The 24,301-nt window shown below is 37.4% G+C and overlaps 2 protein-coding genes across 5 annotated transcripts in view; one reads left to right on the forward strand and one right to left on the reverse strand.

Annotated features, from left to right (window-relative positions):
- Nucleotides 1-17,690, reverse strand: LOC127873388 (delta(3,5)-Delta(2,4)-dienoyl-CoA isomerase, mitochondrial-like). Of its 3 annotated transcripts, none has more exons than XM_052417244.1 (8): nt 17,565-17,690; nt 14,957-15,113; nt 14,376-14,464; nt 13,540-13,670; nt 12,268-12,381; nt 11,708-11,850; nt 1,500-1,650; nt 1-935 (listed from the first exon to the last, which is right to left on the reverse strand). In XM_052417244.1, exons 2-8 carry the CDS (start codon nt 15,067-15,069, stop codon nt 840-842), a joined length of 837 nt encoding a protein of 278 aa, XP_052273204.1. In that variant the 5' UTR covers nt 15,070-15,113; nt 17,565-17,690; the 3' UTR covers nt 1-839. The 3 variants fall into 3 exon arrangements, with proteins under 3 accessions (XP_052273204.1, XP_052273203.1, XP_052273202.1); XM_052417243.1 differs by lacking the exon at nt 17,565-17,690 and adding an exon at nt 17,394-17,516; XM_052417242.1 differs by lacking the exon at nt 17,565-17,690 and adding an exon at nt 17,307-17,474.
- Nucleotides 17,554-24,301, forward strand: part of LOC127873387 (retinol dehydrogenase 14-like) — a 13,226-nt gene continuing 6,478 nt past the window's right edge. Inside the window, exon 1 of one of the 2 annotated variants that reach the window (XM_052417240.1) lies at nt 17,554-17,663. The gene's annotated coding sequence lies outside the window, so the exon portion shown is untranslated. The remainder of the gene's footprint in view (nt 17,664-24,301) is intronic. The other variant, XM_052417241.1, reaches the window with a different exon arrangement.

Genomic DNA, 24,301 nt, shown 5'->3' on the forward strand with positions numbered 1-24,301 from the left:
TCATATTTGGGTTGATAATCTTAATTATGTTTCCAACAATAATTAAATGAAAGTAACAATATGTACAAATAAATATTATTAATTGCATCAAAGCCAACAGTAAGCATATGATCACAATTTATTGGACATTTTATAATGCCTGGGTCATTTGATTGTATTTTAGTATGTTTTAAATTTTAATAAAATTGACGGAGGATAAATTTCCGAATAAAAAGTGGACAGAAGTAAATATTTAAAAGGTTAGTTCATAAATATTCATTTTAACTTGGTAAATTTGGTTTAAGTTGGCAATTTAAGGCGTATTTTCACTTTGAATGTATGTATGCAAAAGTACATCCATTATTATTTAATGTCATAGACCATGATTGGCACAGCAAATACCAATATCTTGGCCAATAAGAAAAAGGGAAGCATGATATTCAAATACCACAGAGAATTTAGTGTGTCGCTTGCCAAAATATGGCCGCCAAGATGCAGAGGCCCTTGTCTTGAGTTTATTGCTATGTGCTGTCTGCACAAACAAAGAAATATGAGCTGCTTCATGCGAAAATGGATTTTATGCCATATGGAGCCAGCATAGCTCAAGAACATCCTGTGCACTCGCTCAGACTGCTCAGATCCCAATATGCCTAATAACAAGACCATGAAACCTTTTGTTACTTTATAACTGACAGGGTAGATCTTTCCCTGACTGCCCAGGCTAGTCTGGCTACATGATTGCCTGGTTCTACGCTGGTTGCATGTGGCATAAGACCCATTTTCACATGACACTGGTGGTATCCTAACACAATGATGAATTTGAGTACAAATTAAGATTAACTAAAATGTCTGTGTGAATGTCATAATTTTGAGAATTTTGCTTCTTTCTTTTGCATTTGAGCAACTGCTGCTTCCATCATATCCGTGCTCTGTAGCATGGCTTGATTCCATATACCCTGAAATGCACAAGAGATAGCTGATAAATTTGCCGACATGAACTTGAAAAAGCCTATTCAAAAAGGAATGATAGCTCCGTATAATTCACAATGTAGAGCATTCATACGTGAAATGATGCCAAAACAATGTGATAACAAGAAATATACCTGTTGGATGAACAATGCAAAATGTCATACCATATAGACTTAAAAACGATATAAATAAACATGAATATATGCATGGAAAATCAGGCAGTTCAATTCACAAGTATTGTATATAAACCTACTTTGTCACCAAAGAGGAAAATTTCATTTTAAAATGGAAGTTAAGCATTGCACATGGACACATACACAGCAATGCACTCTAACACACTAAATGTGGCTGTGGCATTGCGGATATGGCATATGCATAGCGACTGGGAGATCACAGGTTCCCACTGCAGGAGCTTTCTTTAGATCTCCCTCAAAGACACCAAGTGCTGGTTTTACTGAGGAAACGGACTAGAGAGCGTTTTAATAAGCCTTAGGTTTTCAATGCAATCAAGCATAAATTAAGAGGTTTAAACTGAGCGCACTACATCTTACAATGTGCTCCAGTCCCTCTTGCACGGTGTGGTCCCGGGAGTACACCATGCTGACCTTTGTGCCTTGCACAGCCACCGGACTCTTGGAAGCAATCAGAGCCGCTGTATCAAGGGCTGCCTCCAGGAGGGAGGTGTGGTCAGGCAACACGCGGCTGAAAGAAAAGATACAGTGAGCCTTGTTCTGGGAAATCTGGTCTTAATGCATGTGCTCCAAGTGTCATCCCAGGTTCACAAGAGATTAACTTAAAATGAAAAATTCTATTACAGTGGAAAGTATCATCTATGATAAACCTGTGCAAACTGAATAAAGAATATCAGTGAAACTGACGAATGCTCCATGAAAATGAGCTTTGTTAATTTATGGTTTAAATGAAAGTCACATGCAACAAAAAATGAGCTAATTAATCTTTGCAAGATCAACAGACCAAAACATGGAATGTACTCAATATTGGAGCAGAATGATGTGACAATAATTGCAATTCTGAGAATCTGGTTTCAAACACCCAGGGCAGGCAGCAGGAAGAGGACGACCATGACCCTCTTCTTGATCTGCTTCCCCCACTGGAGGATGACACTCCAGCACATGCAGAACCAGCACCACAAGTACAAACAGCTCCGGGAGACGATGAGAAGAGGCGCCCGCGAATAGCATGGCCCAAGACGACAGACCGCCGAGCGTGGCAGGATCTAGATCGAGACGTCTCCGCTATACTGGAAACAACCCTCCAGGGTCCAGCTGACCGAAAGATAAGAGCAATGACGGGCCTCATCTATACTGTAAGCAAAGAGAGGTTTGGCTTGGCTGAGAAGAAGCCAGAGAAGCCAGCCCCAATCATCAGCAGAAGACAGAGGCTAATCAAACAGACCAGAAAGGAGCTTACAAGTGTAAAGAGGCAGTATAGAAAAGCCAAGGAAGAAGAGAAAGTAGGACTCCAACAGTTACGACGCATTTTACGAGAGAAACTGAGCACTCTCAACAAGGCTGAGCAAACAAGACAGAGGAAAAGGAAGAGGGAGAAACAGAGAGCTAGATTCATCCAGAATCCATACCAGTTCTCCAAAGACATCCTTGACAACGAACGATCAGGAACATTAGAGAGCAGTATGGAGGACATAGAACAGCACTTACGCAATGTCCACAGTGATCCTTCACGGGAGGTTCCACTGGGTGACTGTTCACGGCTAGAACCAGAAGACCCACCAGAAACTCCTTTGGACACAAAGGAGCCATCATTGTCTGAGGTACAGCACGTAGTGAAGAAAACGAGGACAGGCTCAGCCCCAGGCCCGAATGGCATTCCTTATCGTGTCTATAAGATGTGCCCTGGCATTCTTCGGAAACTATGGACCCTACTTAGAGTTATTTGGAGAAAGGGCAAAATCCCGGATTGCTGGAAGAGAGCGGAGGGAATATTCGCCCCAAAGGAGAAGGACTCGAAGGATATTGGTCAGTTCGGACCATTTCTCTGCTCAACGTAGAGGGGAAGATATTCTTTGCAGTCCTAGCCAAGCGACTGACAACGTTCCTTACTGACAACAACTACGTTGATACGTCAATTCAGAAGGGTGGAGTTCCCGGATTTTCAGGCTGCGTCGAGCATACCAGTGTTCTCAGCCAAGTGATCAGGGAGGCACGAGTGAACCATGATGACCTGACTGTAGTGTGGCTAGACCTTGACAACGCTTATGGATCAATACCCCACAAGTTGATTGAGAAGGCACTTGAGCAGTATCATGTACCAGAACACGTTTGTAACCTGGTAAAAGACTACTACAGAGGCATTAAGCTACGCTTTGCTGTGGGAGACAAGACAACAGCATGGCAAAGCTTGGAGAAAGGCATTGTCACAGGATGCACAATCTCTGTGGTCCTGTTTGTGATGGGTATGAACCTCATCATCAATGCGGCGAAGAGAGATACACGTGGTCCAAAAGCAGCATCAGGAATCTACTTACCTCCAGTTAAGGGATTCATGGATGACCTCACTCTGACAGCAAAGACCCACATCCAAGCAAGGTGGATGCTTTCGGCCCTAGAAGAGGCAGCAACTTGGTCCAGAATGAGGTTCAAACCCAGAAAGCCCAGAGCACTTGTTATCAGGAAAGGCCAACCAACCAAGAAATTCAATCTGACAGTGCAAGGTGAGGACATACCATCGATAATCGACAGCCCCATTAAATGCCTTGGGAAGTGGTATGATGCTACACTCCAAGATGGGAACAACATCAAGCGCATCAAGAACCAGCTCACTGAAGGGCTGAAGCAGATTGACAAAAGCGGACTACCTGGCAAATTCAAGGCCTGGTTATTCCAGAATGGACTTCTCCCACGACTGATGTGGCCACTGATGCTTTATGAGGTGGCAACAACAGTGGTGGAATGACTGGAGAGAACCATTAGTAGGCATTTGCGAAAGTGGCTTGGCGTACCACCCAGCTTCAGCAACATTGGACTCTATGGACGATCAAATCAACTACAGCTCCCATTGAGTTCGTTGGTGGAGGAGTACAAGGTGGCAAATGCCAGACTTGTCATGACGCTGAAGGATTCAAGGGATGACATGGTCCAAAGAGCAGGTGTTGAGACCAGGACGGGAAGAAAGTGGTCCGCTAGCCAGGCTGTAGCGCAAGCCGAGAGCCGCCTGCGACACAAAGACATTGTGGGAACAACGGCAGTGGGAACACAAGGTCTGGGCTCTGCGGAGACGAGGAGTTGGAAGAAGGCGGACAGTAGGACAAGGAGGGAGATGGTCCAGGCAGAGGAACGTCTGGCCGAAGAAGAAGATCGAGGCATAAGGGCAGTGGCAATGGGGTGCCAGGGTGCTTGGACAAAGTGGCAGACTACAGGAAAGAAGATGACATGGGCGGATATCTGGCGTAGCGAACCTCTGCGCATCAGTTTCCTGCTCAGGTCAGTCTACGACCTGCTACCTTCACCAGCAAACCTGCACAGATGGGGAAGACGTGACGACCCAACCTGCCCACTTTGCGGAAAGATAGGCACGCTAGAACATACACTATCATCTTGCCAGACAGCCCTTACACAAGGAAGATACAGGTGGAGACACGACAAGGTCCTCCAAGAACTGGCAGACATAGTGGAAAGGGAGAGGCGAAAGAAGAGGACTGTGAAAGAGACCAGAAAGATGCAGTTTGTAAAGGAAGGGGAAACCATCAAGAAGCAGCAGGCGCAAGCAGCATCGATCCTAGATCGTGCGCAGTCATGGGAGATGGCTGTTGACCTGAAACGCAGGCTGGTTTTCCCAAGTGTAGTCCAGACAACACAACGCCCCGACATGGTGATCTGGTCGGCAAAGGACAAGTGTCTGGTGATGGTTGAACTCACAGTTCCTTGGGAGTCGCGCTGTGATGAGGCGATGGAGAGGAAAACAGCAAAATATGCTGATCTGCAGAGGGAATGCAAGGAGAAGGGGTGGCACACGTGGCTATTCCCAGTGGAGGTCGGCGTCCGAGGCTTTCCGTCAAAGTCTCTCTGGAGACTTTTCACTGCACTTGGCCTGACAGGAAGAGACAGAAAGCGAGCGGTCAACAGACTTGGGGATGCAGCGGAGAGAGCATCGAGATGGCTTTGGCTGAGGAGAGAAGAGAGGAGCTGGCAGCCGTCTACTGACACGTAGGGGATTGATCAACCCCTGCGGACCCACCACCAGGAGAATGTATCGAGATTAATGGGTCGAAACATTCAGTGATCGGTGGCTCTCGACTGAGGATGTCAGTAGTCCAGCAGTTTAACGACTGTTTACATCTCATCATATATCCAGCCCATGCCACACATAAGTTTTCATTTTTTTTAGAATCAAGAAGAAATTAATAAATGCTATTAATAAAACTCCCCTGAAAATCACTGACATGGAATAACCTGACATGAAGTGCATGTACGCCCTATACATTACATTTGGATCATTAGATCTTACATAAACATGTAGAACTTTATCACACAATAACAGCTTGCCAATACTAACCTAGAATTGATCTTAATGGGTTAATAAATTTAAACACCGCTACCAAGATAAATAAGTTTCCAAACTAGCAGCAATTATAATTGATTGAAGCGTCCTTCACTAAGTATACTGTTAGGGTCTCTTTAAATTTATGTCAATGTCCACTAACAAAACTTAATGGAAATTAAGGCAACAATCTGTCCGTAAAGTGTATACTAAAGGAGTTCACAAGTTCCAGGTCAATGTTGTTTTATGCTATAATAATAAAGAGCAATGCCTCCCTTAAAATCATTGATACAGAATGACTTGACAAAGATGAATGCTTCATAAACACTTTATCAGATATGATCATAAGGGTTCAAGATCTCTTTTAGAACAAATTATTATTCAATGTGCACTAAATCACAGAAAATTCACAAAATGGCATGACAATTGTGCACATGTCAACCCTGTAGGAGCACAGAATCTTAAAATAAGGATCATTAGTTCATGTTATCTGACACCACAGCATGTCACATAATTACACATTGTTCGTGGAGAACACACAGTAACAAACAAAGTTCATTTCTGTTTCCATCGAGATTTATTTCTGTTAAATAATTTCTAACACAACGCTTCTAATGTTCATGAAGTACAATTTTACAACGCGGCGGCCAATTGACCGCCACGTCAAGAAAGCGTGACTACTCTACTCGATTGTCAAACTAGGACTCTAGAATCCTTTCTTACAACCAAACACAGCATTTTATTCCAAGGTACATGAACATAAAATTTAGATATGTCCGATCTCATTTCTTGGTTGGTTAACTGTTCTCTTACCCCGATTTTCTAAACCCACCCCTTCGGATAACCCTTGTTCATTGGATGGATCGATTATACACCTACCACATGTCACAGCAGAAGAGTGCAATATACAATTATCACTTTGGGAACAGGAGACCTCATTTCATTTGCATACTTGATCATACAAACAGATGCTCTCTATGGACAAACCACATTAGTAGTGTGAAACCTAACACTCCTATAATCGATTACGTAAACCCTGATACCCATAAGATACACACTCAATCCGAACTTACATTTGTTATGTACATTGGGAAATTGGATATTTCAATTATTTAAATTTCATTATATACTATATCTGAATTGGGGCTTGTTATGTACGAGCCGAATGTTCCCGATAATTGAACTACATTGGAGAAATGAAACCATACTTCCACAATCAATTTTTCAAACTCCATTACATGTCCCTTCCGGACTGACATCTGTTATTAAAATATTTCCCTATTATTAATTCTATCTGTACTTAAATTTATATACCGTTATGTTACACAACCCTCCCTCTTATTTTGATTTTTTTTGTATTTTATGATGCAAAAAAATCTTTGAAATTTAATTATCGAATTACGAAGTACTTGAAAACATAATGCATATAAACACATCTATGATGGGAAATATGCGGATAACAATAATCTTTTTCTTTACAAGCGTCTCGGCTGAAATAGATATATTAGTTATTGTTATACAATGTCAATGTCAATCGGGATGTATTGGAGCACATCATCTGTTGATCGTTGGTCTTCAGTACATCTGTTGTCGTCCATGTAATATTGAAGTTGCGGCTCGCGGCGAATGAATTCGCTTGAGGTCGGACTGGTTACTGCCGTCGCGGAGATTAAGATCGATCCGTCTTAAAGTCGTGTAGGTGAATCGGGTCTATCCCTGTTGCTGTGATGATTAATATAAGCCGATCGTCAGGTTGTCCTTGGCGATACGCGTGCGTTTGGTGTTCCTGATCTTATTTCTGCTGTTCATATTGCGTCATCTATTTTCGTTTCCGTTGTTGTTGTATTTTCGTTGTTGGTTCCAGCGTCTTCTTCTTTTCTCTCGGGACATTAAGATCTTCTATTGGCCATAATGCTCACAAGGTATTAACTATAGCAGTGTTCCCTTTGATGTCTTAAGCCTCGGAAGTACCATTCCGAATACGTTATCTACGCATGTCAAACAGTTGAACGGCTGCATCTAACTCTACAGTGTTTAACGTCACAAGTATTTTGTCTAGTGTTGCGTCCCTTGTTGTCCTTCGAAAACTTCTGGCGTTGGGTCTTCTTTTAGCGATAGAACCATGTGTTCACTTTGAGAGTAAACCCAATGATGTTCCATGCTGATCACGTTGTTTATTCTTCAATTCGTTGTGAAAGGCGTTGTCTCGCGAAGTCGCTCTTCTTTTGCGTGGTCTTCAAATCTCAATTTTTAATCTGCGTTGTGTTGATACAAGTATCAGTTGTTCAAAATCATGGCAAACATTTATAAATATCCCCTTAAGTTCGTCTTAAATACCGTCATGACAACTAACTATGAAGTCTAAGTAAATACAACCTTTATTACCTTATTACTATCGAATCACTCCCGTAATCATTAAATAACAGCTCGATAGTTTATGTACGTGCTATCAGTAATTTTGTGACAGGTATGCGCTACTTTTTTTACCTAGAGTATTGCATTTTAAACAGACGTATCGAGTTCGTATCTTAAAATCACAAATCTGTATACCATTATAGTTTAGGAATTTTTCTATCGACATATTACACTGCTCTCTCTTAAATACGCGCGTTGGCCTAAACATGTATGTAATCTTTTATGAATAGGGCGGACTTTTTATATATGCATTCATAATACAAGAACATTTATCGGTATACTTCAAAATCCAGGTCTTTGCTCCTAATCGAACTACTCAAATAATTCTTATGCGACATCGCATCTTCTGTCCATAGCGTAATTTGCTTCGATGGCACAGGGAAAAATTCTCTAACTCATGAGGACGCTAAGGTTATCACAACCTAGGGTTCGGTATGCCCGAACGCTGATCAGTCAGCCGTGCTCATAAAATATAATTGTAACTCTTAAACAATTATATTAGACATTTAATGCGTACATATCGTTATATTTAACCTGCGCTATACGCGTCAGATCGCATTAAATTCTTACTTAAAATTACTCAAGACCTTCAATATTACCGATATCCTACATATATTTGCAATCAACACAATGACGTATATACATATTTACATAATATTTTTTTTAAGTGTCTGCCCTATTCATATTCGCACTCAACATGATTTCTCTTATAAATGTGTTTACCCTCCTAATTTCTTTATTTTATTAATGCATAAAACCACATACAATTAGTCAAGTGTACTATTTGTTTTGTGTACGTCTCTAAATTCCCATTTACGTGCAGGTTTCTATTTCATATCTTATATAAAATGACGTCAAAATCGGATACTCTCTAATTTTTATTCCAACCTTCTAAGTTCCATTTATATAATATCAAAATATTAAATGCCTCCAAAATCTTAAATTATATATATGCCTTTAATATCCGTATTTATAAAATGTATAAAAATTATATTACATTCTTCTAATATTCTCATTTTATCGTACGGTCTATTTAAACGACAATTTACAAAAATACCATCAATTTAAAATGTATTTTTTATGCAAAAAACATAAGTTCGTATACAATTATATATTCTAACCATAGAAAAATTATATAAAATTATTTAAATATTCTCAATTACTTGTTCGCTTCTAATTTCATTACTTCTATAACTCAGAAAATTCTGTAAATTTCAAATACTTTCTTATTCATTTATTTTATACTCAATTTACCGATATTTTTGAAAAAATACTGATCACTGAAAAACTGTATTGATTTTGATTCTTGCATAATTTCTCCGTACATGATTAATTATTTCTTTAACACCTAACTACGTAAAATTCTTTATAACAATGCTTTAAAATTTCGTTGCCATGACGCCTTTTACTTTTTATTTCTTACTTGATAAAATTTGAAATAAACCCCTGTTTGCCATAATTTATGAAAACATTGACCGTTTATTTCATCTGCGTTTTTCTTCTCCGTTGGCCCGTGAAAGAAATGGCACTTCAGGTTGATCCTGGCACTGCGCACCATAAAATGTTCTGTGTCACATAATTACACATTGTTCGTGGAGAACACACAGTAACAAACAAAGTTCATTTCTGTTTTCATCGAGATTTATTTCTGTTAAATAATTTCTAACACAACGCTTCTAATGTTCATGAAGTACAATTTTACAACGCGGCGGCCAATTGGCCGCCACGTCAAGAAAGCGTGATAAAATGTTCTGTGTCACATAATTACACATTGTTCGTGGAGAACACACAGTAACAAACAAAGTTCATTTCTGTTTTCATCGAGATTTATTTCTGTTAAATAATTTCTAACACAACGCTTCTAATGTTCATGAAGTACAATTTTACAACGCGGCGGCCAATTGGCCGCCAAGTCAAGAAAGCGTGACTACTCTACTCGATTGTCAAACTAGGACTCTAGAATTCTTTCTTACAACCAAACACAGCATTTTATTCCAAGGTACATGAACATAAAATTTAGATATTTCCTATCTCATTTCTTGGTTGGTTAACTGTTCTCTTACCCCGATTTTCTAAACCCACCCCTTCGAATAACCCTTGTTCATTGGATGGATCGCTTATACACCTACCACATGTCACAGCAGAAGAGTGCAATATACAATTATCACTTTGGGAACAGGAGACCTCATTTCATTTGCATACTTGATCATACAAACAGATGCTCTCTATGGACAAACCACATTAGTAGTGTGAAACCTAACACTCCTATAATCGATTACGTAAACCCTGATACCCATAAGATACACACTCAATCCGAACTTACATTTGTTATGTACATTGGGAAATTGGATATTTCAATTATTTAAATTTCATTATATACTATATCTGAATTGGGGCTTGTTATGTACGAGCCGAATGTTCCCGATAATTGAACTACATTGGAGAAATGAAACGATACTTCCATAATCAATTTTTCAAACTTCATTACATGTCCCTTCCGGACTGACATCTGTTATTAAAATATTTCCCTATTATTAAATCTATCTGTACTTAAATTTATATACCGTTATGTTACAAGCATAAAATTCATTAAAATATGTCATATTATAAATCTAAGGGCAATAACTCTCTTAACAATCATTGGAGCACAAAAATCCAAAAATCAATTAATGTCAATCCAAAGACCTCATACAATGAAGAGTTTCATTTGAATACCTGTCGTAGATATAGTGATATGGAGATGTTGCACCTCTACCTTAACCTACATTACTCAAATGCCATCAGTTGACATAAGGTTACATACCTCAGACTATTTTGGTAAAAAGTCATACTAACAATGCATTTAACAGAAAGAAACAAGAGATGTGCTTGTCAGAAACACAATGCCCCCTATTGCCCCACTTTAAAATGAAATTTCAATATATAATTTGGCAGGTTTAGAAATTATCTCCCTTTTATAGCTTATTACTTCCCTTAGATTGTATTTTTGACTTTTGACCGTGAAGGATGACATTGACCTTAAAATCTGTTTCAGATTATATCCTTTAAAAAAATATTACTTAACTTGTGAAAATGATCTGTACCAGCCAAACGATATAAAATAGAAATGATCTCCCTTTAAAGCTTGTTACTTCCCTTTGGATTTTGTTTTTTGACCTTTGACCTTGACCTTTCAACACTCAAAATGTGCACCTTCATGAGATACACATGCATGCCAAATATCAAGTTGCTGTCTTGAATATTGCAAAAGTTATGGCCAATGTTAAAGTTTTCGGACAGACGGACAGACTGACTGACACACTGACGGACAGTTCAACTGCTATATGCCACCCTACCGGGGGCATAAAAACTACATGTCAAAACATTATTCCATTACATAAATATTTTTACTTTGTAACTTTCAAATTAAATTTTTGAAATTTAGCAAATTATAAAGCATTTTTAATGTTAAGGGAAGGAAACGAGGCATAGATGATAATTGTTATCCCCTGCCATAGGCGGCGGGATATTGTTTTGGCGTTGTCCGTCTGTCCGTCTTTCCATCAGTCCGTCTTTCCGTCCGTCCGGCACTTTTATATCCGGAGCCATATCTTGGAAGTATTTTGGCGGATTTCATTGAAACTTGGTATGAGTATATATATGGATAAGAGGATGATGCACGCCAAATGGCATTGTACACCATCTGTTAATAACGGAGTTATGGCCCTTTGTATCTTAAAAAATGTTTTCAAGCGGAGTGTCAAATATAACACTTTTGTGTCCAGAAGCATATTGGCGGGGGATATCAATTCAACGAATTTGCTTGTTAAGTTAAGTCTACTCTTACCTGACAAATCCCATTTGTTTTGCCTCAGTTGCATAAAACTTTCTTGCAGTGAAAGCCAGCTCCCTTGCATAGCTGTCGTTGCCAATGACCTTGGGGAATCTCTGCAGAGTGCCAAGGTCAGCTGCTAGCCCCAGATCTACCTCCTACAAATCAGCAAATAAATAAAAGAATTTCATGTTTGGAAATCCCCCTATGTCAGGCTAAACATATCCTGATCATGGCCCCCATTCCAGAGCCAAACTTACATATTTAAGATTCAAGAAAATTTGGTTACAGAATAGAGGTGGATCGAACCTGTGATTCTTGGTCTGCTCAATACTGACATGAACAAACAGACTTTAAAACCAGGTCCAACTCCTCTATGACCTGTGTTATGTGACAATGGGTCTTATGCCATCCGTATCAGTCTGGTCAGGAGCTTCACTTTCCACTGCAATGTCATGTAAGGTTTTGTGGTCTCGTGTGCATCTGTGCGCTGGACGGAACCTCGCTGGCCGCATATGGCACAAGACCCCTTTTCCCAGTGACACTCTAATATGGCTAGAATCATGTATCCTTACCTTGATTTGAAACCATGCATCCTCTGAGCAATATCTGATGTCACAGGCTGATGTCAGGTCCACCCCACCCCCAACACAGGCGCTGTGCACTGCTGCAATCACAGGCTTGTTACACTGGAAAAATTGTAAAACATTCTTTTTAATTTCTGATGTCTTTATGTGAGTGTGAGATAAGAAAACAATCCAAATATTAAGTTTCATTTTTAAAAATAATGTAATTTAGATATATTTTCTGCCATTTTTTTTACATATTCTTTTTTATAAATTGCTAAATGAGAGTGCGTCCTTTCTGACTCAATATGAACAGCAATAGCTGATTTCACATTTATAATTATGGCCTAGAACATGTTCAATATAATTTGGGGTAATTTCTCCAATATAGGTGTAAATGGGAATATGAGGGGAAAATTAAATAAAGATGAAGTTTCTCACAAGCGGCTCGGTAAAAGACGAGTGTGATATTGGGATGTTATCATTATTCAACACCCCTTTGATATTCTACTTACTACATACCTATTTGGCATGCATTATAGTAAAAAAAAAATTCAAGCACAGGGTTTAATATTTTAAACAAAGCTAACCTATGATATGACCGCATATTTAAATACATGAGATTCTCAAAGTGATATTATGGGCATCTAACAGTTTATAGGTGTCTATCGCAACCGTTGTTTATTTTTGGTGTTTTCACTTCATATACACTTATATTTGTTAATGCAGCATCAACATACTTAAACAATATCCCGGAAAGAGAAAAATAATGCATTTGAATATCAACCGTACTTTCGTTTGACAACTGATCATGCAAGTACGATGTGAACCTAAATTTAGTTTACGTGCAGATTCGTTCATACGACACAAAGACACAATTTTGTTTTACGGATCATTTCAGCTTAGAGGACTGGGTGAGTCATGTAAAATATCGAATATAAAAAATATTTTTATAAACAACTGGTAGCAAGACGAGTTGCAGATAATTGGTCAGTAACCACATTTTAACTAACTCTTTTGACCTGTACATTCTTTTCAGGTCAATTCAACAGTGAAAAATGCCCATGATATCACTTCAAATAAGCAATCAAACAAAGTTATACCAATAATAGGGATCAGAAAATCTAAATGTTGGCTTGTTATGCTGTCAATTAATGTGGGGTAAAAGGAATATTTTTTTATATCTCTTTATTTCAAAATTAAGCAAGTAATAGAACAATTAAACTAAATTCTTAAAATGGAGACGATAGCTGAGCAAAAATAATAATTTCGGTTTTGTACCTTTTCTATGGCACTAAAGCTCCTTTGCCACTCTGTTAGGAACTGCCTCAGTTTGAAAGCCCGTCTACCAGTGTCATAATCTGGATGTTCCCGAATAGCTATTACTGCCCCAAGGTCAGTCAAATCTAGCCCTAAAATTACATGTAAGAGACATTCTAAAATAGTTCTTTCATAGCATTACACATAATCTAACATGAAAAAAGTCTGCTTTACTATATAATACATGTATACTGCTAGTGCAGCATCAGATAGATAAATTTAGGTGACTGAGTAGCAAAATGTTCAATTCTCAAAACATTCAAATTTTCATTGCAGGAGGATTTCCTTGAATAGGGATTTAGCTTAAGCAGTATGACAGGAAAGCCCCCTCCTTTCATTCTATGACCAGTCACCATCATATGTAAGATCCTTTTTTGTCCATATTTCATTTGCAAATGTTCTCTATATACAAACACAACAAAACTGTTTGACTGGCAATTGATGGTTTTATAGAGAAACATACAGTATTACTTGGTATATACATCACGTTATAATGTACAAGAAACATACCTCATGTAATATTTGCTTCATGGTTGCATGATATCAAGAACTTGAGTAAAAACTGCACAGTAACATCACTAACAATGTTCAAGTGTTCCATGTGACAAATTTTCACAAAAGAGAACGCCCTGCCCCTTTTCCAGCCACCTTCCAATATTCATTGTCTGGCAAGCCCCTTTTCTAAAATAGTAGGAACCTATAAAAATGTAGGACAAAAGTAGCAAAGTAGGAATGCTTGATGACCTGAATAAGCCGCAACGTATTTAAGGTGTATGAAACCGATTTTTTTGTACCACCTGCAGTAAATATTTTTCCCGCTCCAGACAACACCACTACCCGACACTCTGCATCATCAGCAAGCTTCTGGAAGCACTCACCGATTTCTCTAAAATAAACACAAACTCAATGTGACTTGGTTATTTGTTAACAATTTTAGATTGCTGTCATCTTTGATGACATTTTATTCATGATTAGGGTAAGATCTAACACCATAAAAGGTACAGAGAAGTGGTTTTAAAGGAAATGTTCAAATGTTATCAGAATCAATTTAACAAACTTAGATGTATGTTACATATAGTAAATAATGGACAGTACATTTTGAAAAATAATAACAATTTCCAGCCAAAAGTTTATTAAATAATTAGTTTAAACCTATTTATTTTAGCTCTATTGCGTCGAAAGCCTAAGGCTTATATAAACGCTCTCGAGTCCGTTTCCTGGGCCTAGAACCAGTACTTGGTGTCTTTGGGGGAAATCTAAAGAACGCTCCCACGGTGGGGATGGAACCCGTGACCCCCCCAGTCGCTAGGCGGACACCATAAGTCCATATCCATTACACCACGGCGACCTATCAAATAATTAATATGTATTGGTATACTTAAAGAATGCTCCATTCATAGCATTGCGCTTCTCTGGTCTGTTTATTTCTACATGAACCACACATTCCTTAGGTGTTGTCACTTTTAATGTAGAATAGGCTGTCGAAGACATGGCTCTCAATGCCAGGGAAATATTTGCAGGGTTCTTATTAAAAACTGAAACATATAGGCTTAAAGTAATAAGCTAAACATAATAAGCATTCATTTTTTCGTTAACAAATCAACATACATGTATAGGCTTTTAGTAATAAGCTTAAACATAATAAGCATTCATTTTTTCGTTAACAAAACAAATCTGTCATTTGGAACAAAGGATTTGTATACTTATATTAAACATTAATTCATTATTATTTCTGGTGTTGACTAATTTTGTTTTGTTACATGTCTAATCTTTTCTTCAAATCTTATGGTGTATGTGATTTAATAGAAGACAAAATCTGCATTTGCAAAACACAATGCCCCCTACTGCGCTTTGAAGCCGCACAGAAGCTATTTTAGAGAAAACATGGCCATTAACTTAGCCAAAAAATGACTGGACCAGAACAAAACTCACACTTATTTAGTAAAAAAAACGAGTTGCAGGGCCTTGTATGGCCTTGGTAACAACAGGAGAGATTAATCCAACTGTGGATTAATCAGCGAAGTCCTGAAATTGTTGACTTTGGTCATGTATACAACACTGTCATTTAGTTTGTTCCAGTCCAAAACAGTTCTGGGAAAAAATGAGTTTTTAAATTGCTCAGTTCTGCATGAGAAAATTTAAAAACACTCAGAATAATAGTCACTTGGTTGTCTAGATTGTTTGAAGCTTGGTAGTCATTTAAATGGTTTAGGTTTCATGTTTCGTTTATTTCTTGCTGGTGTTAATATATCATTATGGCAAGGTAAGGCTGGCACCCCCCCCCCAACTTCTTTGTACAGGAAGGTAAGTCAGTTTATCTTTAGTCTGTCCTGTAGACTTTGCAGTTCCAGTGTATTTAGAATGAACCAAACACAGCCTTCATCCTGTGAGCGGTAATCCCATGATAAATCTAGCTGCTTGTCTCTGGGTGCGCTCGATTTTGTCAATATGCTTGCAGTGCTCCAGCTAGGATTTAAAAAGGGCAGGGGGGCTTTTTTGTCAAAAGGGCACTTTTGAAGCGCAGTATTTTGTAAAAAGGGCGCACGGGCTTTTCTGGAATGCTTCTTGTTGCATGTTAATTTATATGTTATTAATAATTGTTAGAATATATTATTCCCATTATTATTAAACCATTTAAATATAATGTCTACAATGAGGAATAAATTAATAACTTGTAATAAGAGATTTATTAATTATTAAAAAAAAAAATTTTGTTAAGGGCCGGGGGGGGAGGGGCCCTAGGAAGGGCAGGGCGGAGGTTCGGGAGGGCAGGGCGGGGCGCCCTTCAATTTAGGCCTAGCTGGAGCACTGGCATGACTAGATGTGGGTCCGATACTATGGAGCTGTACTCGAGCGTCGATCAAACTATAGCTAAGTAGGCTGTTTTTCTGCAGGTGTTCAGGTAGTGTTTGAGGTTTCTTCATATGAATCCTAGTGCAATTTACTTTTTTAACTTTTTTGATTATGAGGATGTCCCATTTTAAGTTGGCAGATATTGGAACCCCTAAGTAAGGATTCTCTTCTGCTTGTTGGAGGATGTGTTTATCTAGTTCATAAAAGTGTGATGAGCAGTTTGTAATACTCGGTATATAACATTTATTGGCCTTAAAACGCATTCCATAAAGATGCCCAGGTTTCCAGCGCTTTCAGGTTGTCTTGAAGGGCTATGTGGTCTTGTATATTTTGTATGGCCAGCCGCCTGTACAAGGCAATAGTCTTACTTGTGACTTGACTGTTTCAGGGATGTCATTTATATGGTACAAAAAAGACTGTGGACGGTTCCTTGGCATGTGGCGCATTGTGAGAAATTCTGAGCCATGTATTCAGATGTCCCTTGATACCGAAACGGGCAAGATTCCATTTATGAATTCATTACTAGTTGATAGCTTAAATGTCAACATGGTAACCTTTATTAAAAAAAATACAAAAACATGTTTCCAAATAAAATAAAATGCTATTGGCATCAAATTTCACTACATGCAACAGGCCATCAAGCCCTGGTCAATCAAACCCAGGGCGATGATGTTTTAGGGGGAATATACCCACACCCAATAATATTTTTTATTCCAACTGGTGCAACAAATTACCATTTTATTTTTTATTTGCTTGAATTCCTTTATCATCAAATATGAGCTTATTAACAAAACTGTAGTGTTCTTAATGAACATTAAACACAGCCCTTCTGGCATTTAATAATTTCAAAAAAGAAACAATAACTTTAACCGCACCTTTCAATATTTGATTTGTTACAGAATTCATGATAGAAAGTTCAAAGTTTTTGTTTTTACTTCAATGGGTCAAGAAATGTAACGTACGTTCCATTTATTAATGCAGCTTTAAAATCTGAACCGATTAACTCAAATGCTTTATACATTTTAATAGCAAAACTACGTTAATTTGATTGTACGTTAGAAAAAAATGAAGCAGATTAATCAATAATATGTTGAGATATGTTCCTGAAAAATTCGCTAAGTAAGGTTACATACAGGTAAGAAATCACTTGAAGACGAAAATCAAGCATATCGTTTGACATCACATCATCCGGTGTTCGACCTAACACTTGCCTTAAGTCGACAACTTCAAAGGTTTGAATCAATCGTAAACATCAAAAGCACAAAACGCTCTGGATTGGTCAATAATATTTTGTATCGTACAGTAGAAATGAATAATATCTTTTGTTTGTGTTGTACAAACATTAAACATGCAAGCCTTTGCTTATATAATTAATACAGCTGTATTGGCATTATTGCAGCGTGTGGAGCAGTTTGCTTATTAAGATAAGGGGAACGTGCATTACCAGTTCATGCCACTCATATTTGTCCAAGAAGGATTGGTCCAAGTTTGTCCCACTGATAATATACAGGCAGATAATACCGTGAATACCAGGTCACAGGTTGAACCTAGTAAATTTTTTTTGCATTAATTTGTTATAGCCTGTGCCATTTGAATTTGAAAAATTAGCGCGATAAACCATGAAATTGGGAAAAATAGCGCGATAAACCATGAAATTGGGAAAAAATTAAGCATTATAAATAGGATTATAAGTAACAGAATTTATATTGTTTTTAAGTGCACGTTCAGGGGTTTTTCTAGAAAATGAGACTAGTCAAATTGGGATTTTTTAAATCAATAAAAGTGGCAAATTTAGGAATGATTTATGGACAAAAAGGACTAAATTAAAGTTATATATTTTGTAAGATGTTTAAAAAAGAAAGTTGAGATCTTGAGTTAAAAAATCATAATTAAGTTACAGTCGATTGGTGTATAGCGGATTTTAGTGAGTAACGGATAGGTTAAAAGTTTTATGCAAACAACTTTTATTTATGTAAAGATTTATAGTGTTCTATGAATTGAATACAAAATGCCTATCATTGTTCAGTCGATTCATGTTTTAGTTGACGTGTGTCAATGTTTACAATTGTTTCTTTTTTCGAAAGCAAAACAAGGTCACGTTATGTACGCACCGGTTTTGTGACCAAAGGAATAGTGAAAACGTATGGTTTCCTGAATTTTGCAGATTGTGTTTGGTAAACATTATGTTCATTGATGTAATATTGTAGTATAATGTGTCCTTTACAAAAGTAAGAATGCTCAGAAACCAAATTGATATGTACCACATAAAATAGCATGAGAGCTGCAACTCGTGATTTAGGGAATAAGGGACATGTGGCGACACATTCGGGAATGTGGGGATTGTCTCAAACTAAATGAAAACTCAATTGAAGTTGTCCAATACACATGTGGATAGCGCGTGGCTATGATATTTATTAGTAAAAACATCATTTTGAATGAAAAATAATAAAATTATAACGAAAAATCAATTTCTCTGAAAGCATAGTTTTCACTATCAAATCTATATATATAACAAGGTATTCAACTCAAAACGACCCGAATATAGGGTGCATCGCTTTGAACAGCCATTACTTCATCAATTGTGCAGCGATTTCCATGAACTCGGTCTTATTAAACGCAGAAATGAAGTTCCTTTTCTGGATATGTACCTAACTTGCAATATGTTTTACAAATGCTGGGTAAAATTTCAAGAAAAAACACGATACACATGTAATCCGATAAAGACCTAAGCGATCTGGTAATGGCTGAATCAGTTTACTCTGAAATTTGCGCTGTAAACAAAAAATATTTGTTGGAATTTTAAAACCGCTGGCATGTTTCAATAGGAAAGAGTACATTTGTCTTTCGAGGTTTAAAGGTTTAATTACTGAATGCATGGTGTTTACGTTGAAATGAGACTCGAGGTCCTTAGCTATCCGTTATACACCAATCGACTGTATAAGAGTCTTTAAAAAAAAAAAAAAAAATTTTTTGGGGGGGGAAATTTTGGTCAGATTTTTGGGAAAAAACATGGATTTTTGGGATTGGGAAGCAGCCAAAAATCAGCTGTAATTTTGAGCAAAAAAATCACTGGAACCCTTCGATCCCTACCGTGGGAGCGTTCTTTAGATCTACCCAAAGACACCAAGTACTGGTTCTAGGCCCAGGAAGCGGACTCGAGAGCGTTTATATAAGACTTAGGCTTTCGATGTAATCGAGTAAAATAAATAGGTTTAAACTAATACCGTGAATCATAATGGGAAACTTTCGCACCTTTGATTGTAACCTCTGTACAACCAGACATTCCCAAAAGTGTCGGACCTGACCGACGTTTTTGATACAGGTCCGATTGAAAATGCTATGTTGCCGGTCCGAATGTCCGATAAATAATAAAATAGCAAAAATTTATTTATTTAAAATAATTAAAATCTGAAAATAAAAGAGACCTTAAAAGAAATATGAGCAGTAAACATTACTTCGTATTTCTGTTAATATTCATAAAATGTTCCTGCTCATGCGCAGCTAAAACTTCAGAGTAAATATGTCGATAGTTTTTACAGTGAAACTAATACACTCTTCAACTCAGATCGTTGTATAATTGAGACATAAACAGTTAGTTTCCCAATCAAATTTACGCATGATAGTGCACTTTCGTTGATTCATATATCCTTGTGTCCAGTTTATAGACTTTGTAGTAAAATTCTGAGTTGTCACATAATTTTGCGACCGGGAAATAGTCAATGAAACTTTCATAATACTGAGAATAGCTTTGCGCTCTTTAATCTTAGTCGGTTTAATTATGTTATCGATATCCAGCGTGTGTTCTAGAGCTGTAACGATTCGGTTCGATGCATCCCAAAACCGGTTCAACGCTGTTGATTCGATTTCGATACCAATACGGCCAATTTCGATTCGATTCACTGCAATCCCGATTGATCCGCATTTTAAACTTTACTTTCCAAATCCGTCGTCTAACATTTTTTTTGTCATTTGTAATACGTCTTGTGATTGGTCATTAGCCAATATGGCATCCAATGAATAACATGCAGAGCATTACACCAGCCGGTAAAATGGCTTCTTCAACCACGCTGAAAGACGCACCGCTAAAATTAAAATCAAAAGTATGGGAACATTTCGGGTTTCGCAAAGGTTCTGATGCAAAATCAACTTGCAAAACGAGTTTTGTTGACCTTAGGTACCCTTAATCTGGAAACACTACAAATTTGAGGCAAACATTTTTAAGAAAACACTCGGTTGAAAACACTTGTAATACATGTCATTGTGCATTTTATGTTATTTAAGAATAACTCACCAGGTTTTATTCAATAAAATTTTTACTTATAAAACAATGTTGTGTTTTTAAATTTTATTAAAAAAATTAAACACTTTAAATGTACAACATAATAAGTTAATAGCAAATATAATACATATTAATTAATGCCCTGGACAAACCAAACATGAAATAGTTTGCAAAATAAGCAGCAAATTGTTTAATTTAAATCGAATAAAAAATAATAGAATCGGACCATTTGGTATCGCAATCGAATCGAATGATGGGTGAATCGTTACAGCTCTAGTGTGTTCTGTTGTTTAAGGTACTTCATTGATTCCTTACAGTATAAATGTGTGTGTGTTTAAGGTCACCTGATTGCTCAGGTGAGCTTTTGGGTTCGGTGTTTGTCCGTCGTCTGTCCGTCCGTCGTCCGTCCGTCCACATTTGGTTGTAAACACTCTAGAGGCCACATTTCTTGTGCAATCTTCATGAAACTTGGTCAGAAGATTTGTCCCAATGATACCTCGATCAAGTTCGTAACTGGGTCATGCTGGGTCAAAAACTAGGTCAAAAAAGATAAACCTTGTAAACACTGTAGAAGTCACATTTCATGCCCAATCCTTATGTAACTTTGTCAAAATGTGTGTCTTAATGATATGTTGGATGAGTTCAAAAGTGGTTCCAATCTGTTGAAAAACATGGCTGCCAGTGGGCGGGGCTGTTTTCCTTATTTGGCTATAGAGAAACCTTGTTAACACTCTAGAAGTCACAATTTTGGCCCAATCATCATGAAACTTGGTCAAAATATTGTTTTTATTAATACATGTATCTTAGAACTTAAATGGTCCAGATTAGTGAAAAAACATTGCCACCAAGGGGCGGAGCAGTTTTCGCTATACATGTATGTATATAGTGAAAACATGTGAACACTCTAGAAGTCACATTTTTGGTCTAATCTTCATGAAATTTGGTCAGAACATTTGTTTTCTAGATACGTGAGTTCAGTTCGAAAATGGTTCCGGTCCGTTGAAAAACATTGCTGCCAGGGGGATGGGGCAGTTTTCCTAATATTTATATAATAAAAAAGGCTTGTGAACAGTGAAGATTGGTTTTATTTATATTTCAAATGAGTTCGAAAATGGTCCCAATTGGTAAAAAAAATGGACACCAGGGGGGGGGGGGCAGTTTTCCTTATATGACTATAGAGAAACCTTTTGAACACTCTAGAAGTCAAATTTTTTGCCTAATCATCGTGAAACTAAGTCAATACATTGGTTTTATTGATATCTTGGACAAGTTGGAAAATGGCTCAGATCGGTGAAAAAAACACTCTTTTTTAGCTCACCTGATTGCTCAGGTGAGGTTTTAGGATTTGTCTTTGTCTGCCGTCCGTCGGTCCACATTTGGTTTGTAAACACTCTAGCATTCATATTTCTCAAGCATTCTTTATCAAAGTTGCTGAGAAGCTATATGGCCACAAGATCTCAGTCAAGTTTGATAATGATCAAAATCGCATAATAAATGCCATAATTATTGCCCTTAGATTGGCAAAACTTTCATTATATTATACAAAATCCTTGTAAGCACTCTAGAGGTCAAAATTTTGTTTCAGATTGTATGAATCTTGGTCATAATATTTATTTTTGTAAGCAAAGTTTGATGTTTGGTCATGAGGCCAGAGGGTTCAAAATATAGGTTACCAGGTCAAACCTTACAAAAACCTCGTATACACTCCATACGCCAGAGTTTTGGTGCAATAATGATGAAACTTGATCAGGATGTTTGTCTGGACAATATCTAGGTCAAGTTTGACAATTGCTAAAGATTAAATGAACCGACTCCTCTCAGGTGAGCAAACTAGGGCCATCTTGGCCCTCTTGTTTGTAAAGATAATTTACATTAACTATCAGCAATGCTTTTTTTCTTAATGTGGGGGAAACGTCTGGCCTTCAATTTTAGGGGGAAAATATACACAAAAAGAAGAAAGCGGGGATTTTTTCCAAACTTAAAATTTTGGAAAATTTGTACGATTTTAAAGAAATTAAGTTGGGGAAGAGGCCTTTCTCTTGGGGAAAAGGGCCTATATAAAACCTCTGCTAAAGAAGGAAAAAGACCAGTATCTGACAACTTTTGTTTAAAGAGCAATTTGCATACCAATTTTCAATTTAGAAATTGATTTATTTTTAACCAATTTATTTTTATATAGAATTCTGTAAGTGTGTTGTGATTTGTTAGTGTCCAGTGTTGTGTTGCTTATATTATCCATTTATGATAACAGTTTTCCAATTATCATAATGTCAAAAAATTTGAGTCAGTGACGTGATGTTTTGGTCCTATGAATCCAAGTCCGGTCCTGCAAGTCTTTCCAGTCCAGAGGACCGAATGTCCTGTGGACTAAAAATACTTTTGGGAATGTCTGGTACAACACAAAAACAACATAGTTGTTTTTTTTTAAATTATTTATTTGGGTTAAATGTATTCTTTACATGCATTTTAAGCGATTTAAAGATTTATTTTAAAATATAATACATACAAAAATATTTCTGTTTAAGATTTTGCATGTTTCATATACCGGTAATACATTAACAATATCGTGAGTGATTACATTAATATATTAAAACATTTTCAATAAATTTACAATATTAACAAATCAAAGAACAGAAAGAAACGTCACAATATGTATTTCATTTAAAGATTTATTTTACTTTTTAAGCTCACCTGAGCACAACGTGCTCATGGTGAGCTTTTGTGATCGCCTTTTGTCCGTCGTCCGTCGTCAACATTTTGCCTTGTGAACATACTAGAGGCCACATTTATTGTCTGATCTTCATGAAATTTGGTCAGAACATTTGTCCCATTGATACCTCTACTGAGTTTGAAACTGGGTCATGTTGGGTCAAAAACAAGGTCACTAGGTCAAAAAAAAGAAAAACCTTGTGAACACTGTAGAAGTCACATTTGATGCCCAATCTTCATGTAACTTTGTCAAAATGTTTGTCTAAATGATATGTTGGTTGAGTTTAAAAATGGTTCCGGTCCGTTGAAAAACATGGCCGCCAGGGAGCGGGGCAGTATTCCTTATATGGCTATAGAGAAACCTTGTGAACACTCTAGAAGTCACAATTTTTGCCCAATCATCATGAAACTTGGTCAAAACATTGGTTGCATTGATATCTCGGACGAGTTCGAAAATGGTCCAGATCGGTGAAAAAACATGGCCGCCAGGGGGCGGGGCAGTTTTCTTTATATGGCTATAGTAAAACCTTGTTAACACTCTTGAAACCACATTTATTGTCCAATCTTCATGAAATTTGGTCAGAAGATTGGTCTCAATGATATCTTGGTTGAGTTTGAAAATGGTTACGTTTGCTTGAAAAACATGGCTGCCAAGAGGCGGGGCATTTTTATACGCCCGTCTATGACGGGACGTATTATGGTTTACCCCGCGTCCGTCCGTCCGTCCGTCTGTTAATGTCGTACGCTACGTCAAATATCCTTTGACAGATTTTCTTCAAATTTTAACACAATCTTAATATTGATAAACCCTGATCCCCTTTCGTTTTTGACGGAATTCTGAATTGTCGTTCCAGAGTTATGGGACTTTGTTCGTCAAAATTT

Source organism: Dreissena polymorpha, chromosome 3, assembly GCF_020536995.1.
Source record: "Dreissena polymorpha isolate Duluth1 chromosome 3, UMN_Dpol_1.0, whole genome shotgun sequence".
NCBI classification, from domain to species: Eukaryota; Metazoa; Mollusca; class Bivalvia; order Myida; family Dreissenidae; genus Dreissena; species Dreissena polymorpha.

Excerpts from the sequence above, each read along its gene's own strand:
- LOC127873388 (XM_052417242.1), bottom strand. The coding sequence starts at position 17,337 with ATGAATTCTGTAACAAATCAAATATTGAAAG. Across the intron at positions 15,114-17,306 it reads AACAAATCAAATATTGAAAG|TTTTTAATAAGAACCCTGCA; the intron begins GTGCGGTTAAAG and ends TATATGTTTCAG. Across the intron at positions 936-1,499 it reads AAGAGGGACTGGAGCACATT|GGTATATGGAATCAAGCCAT; the intron begins GTAAGATGTAGT and ends TGTGCATTTCAG.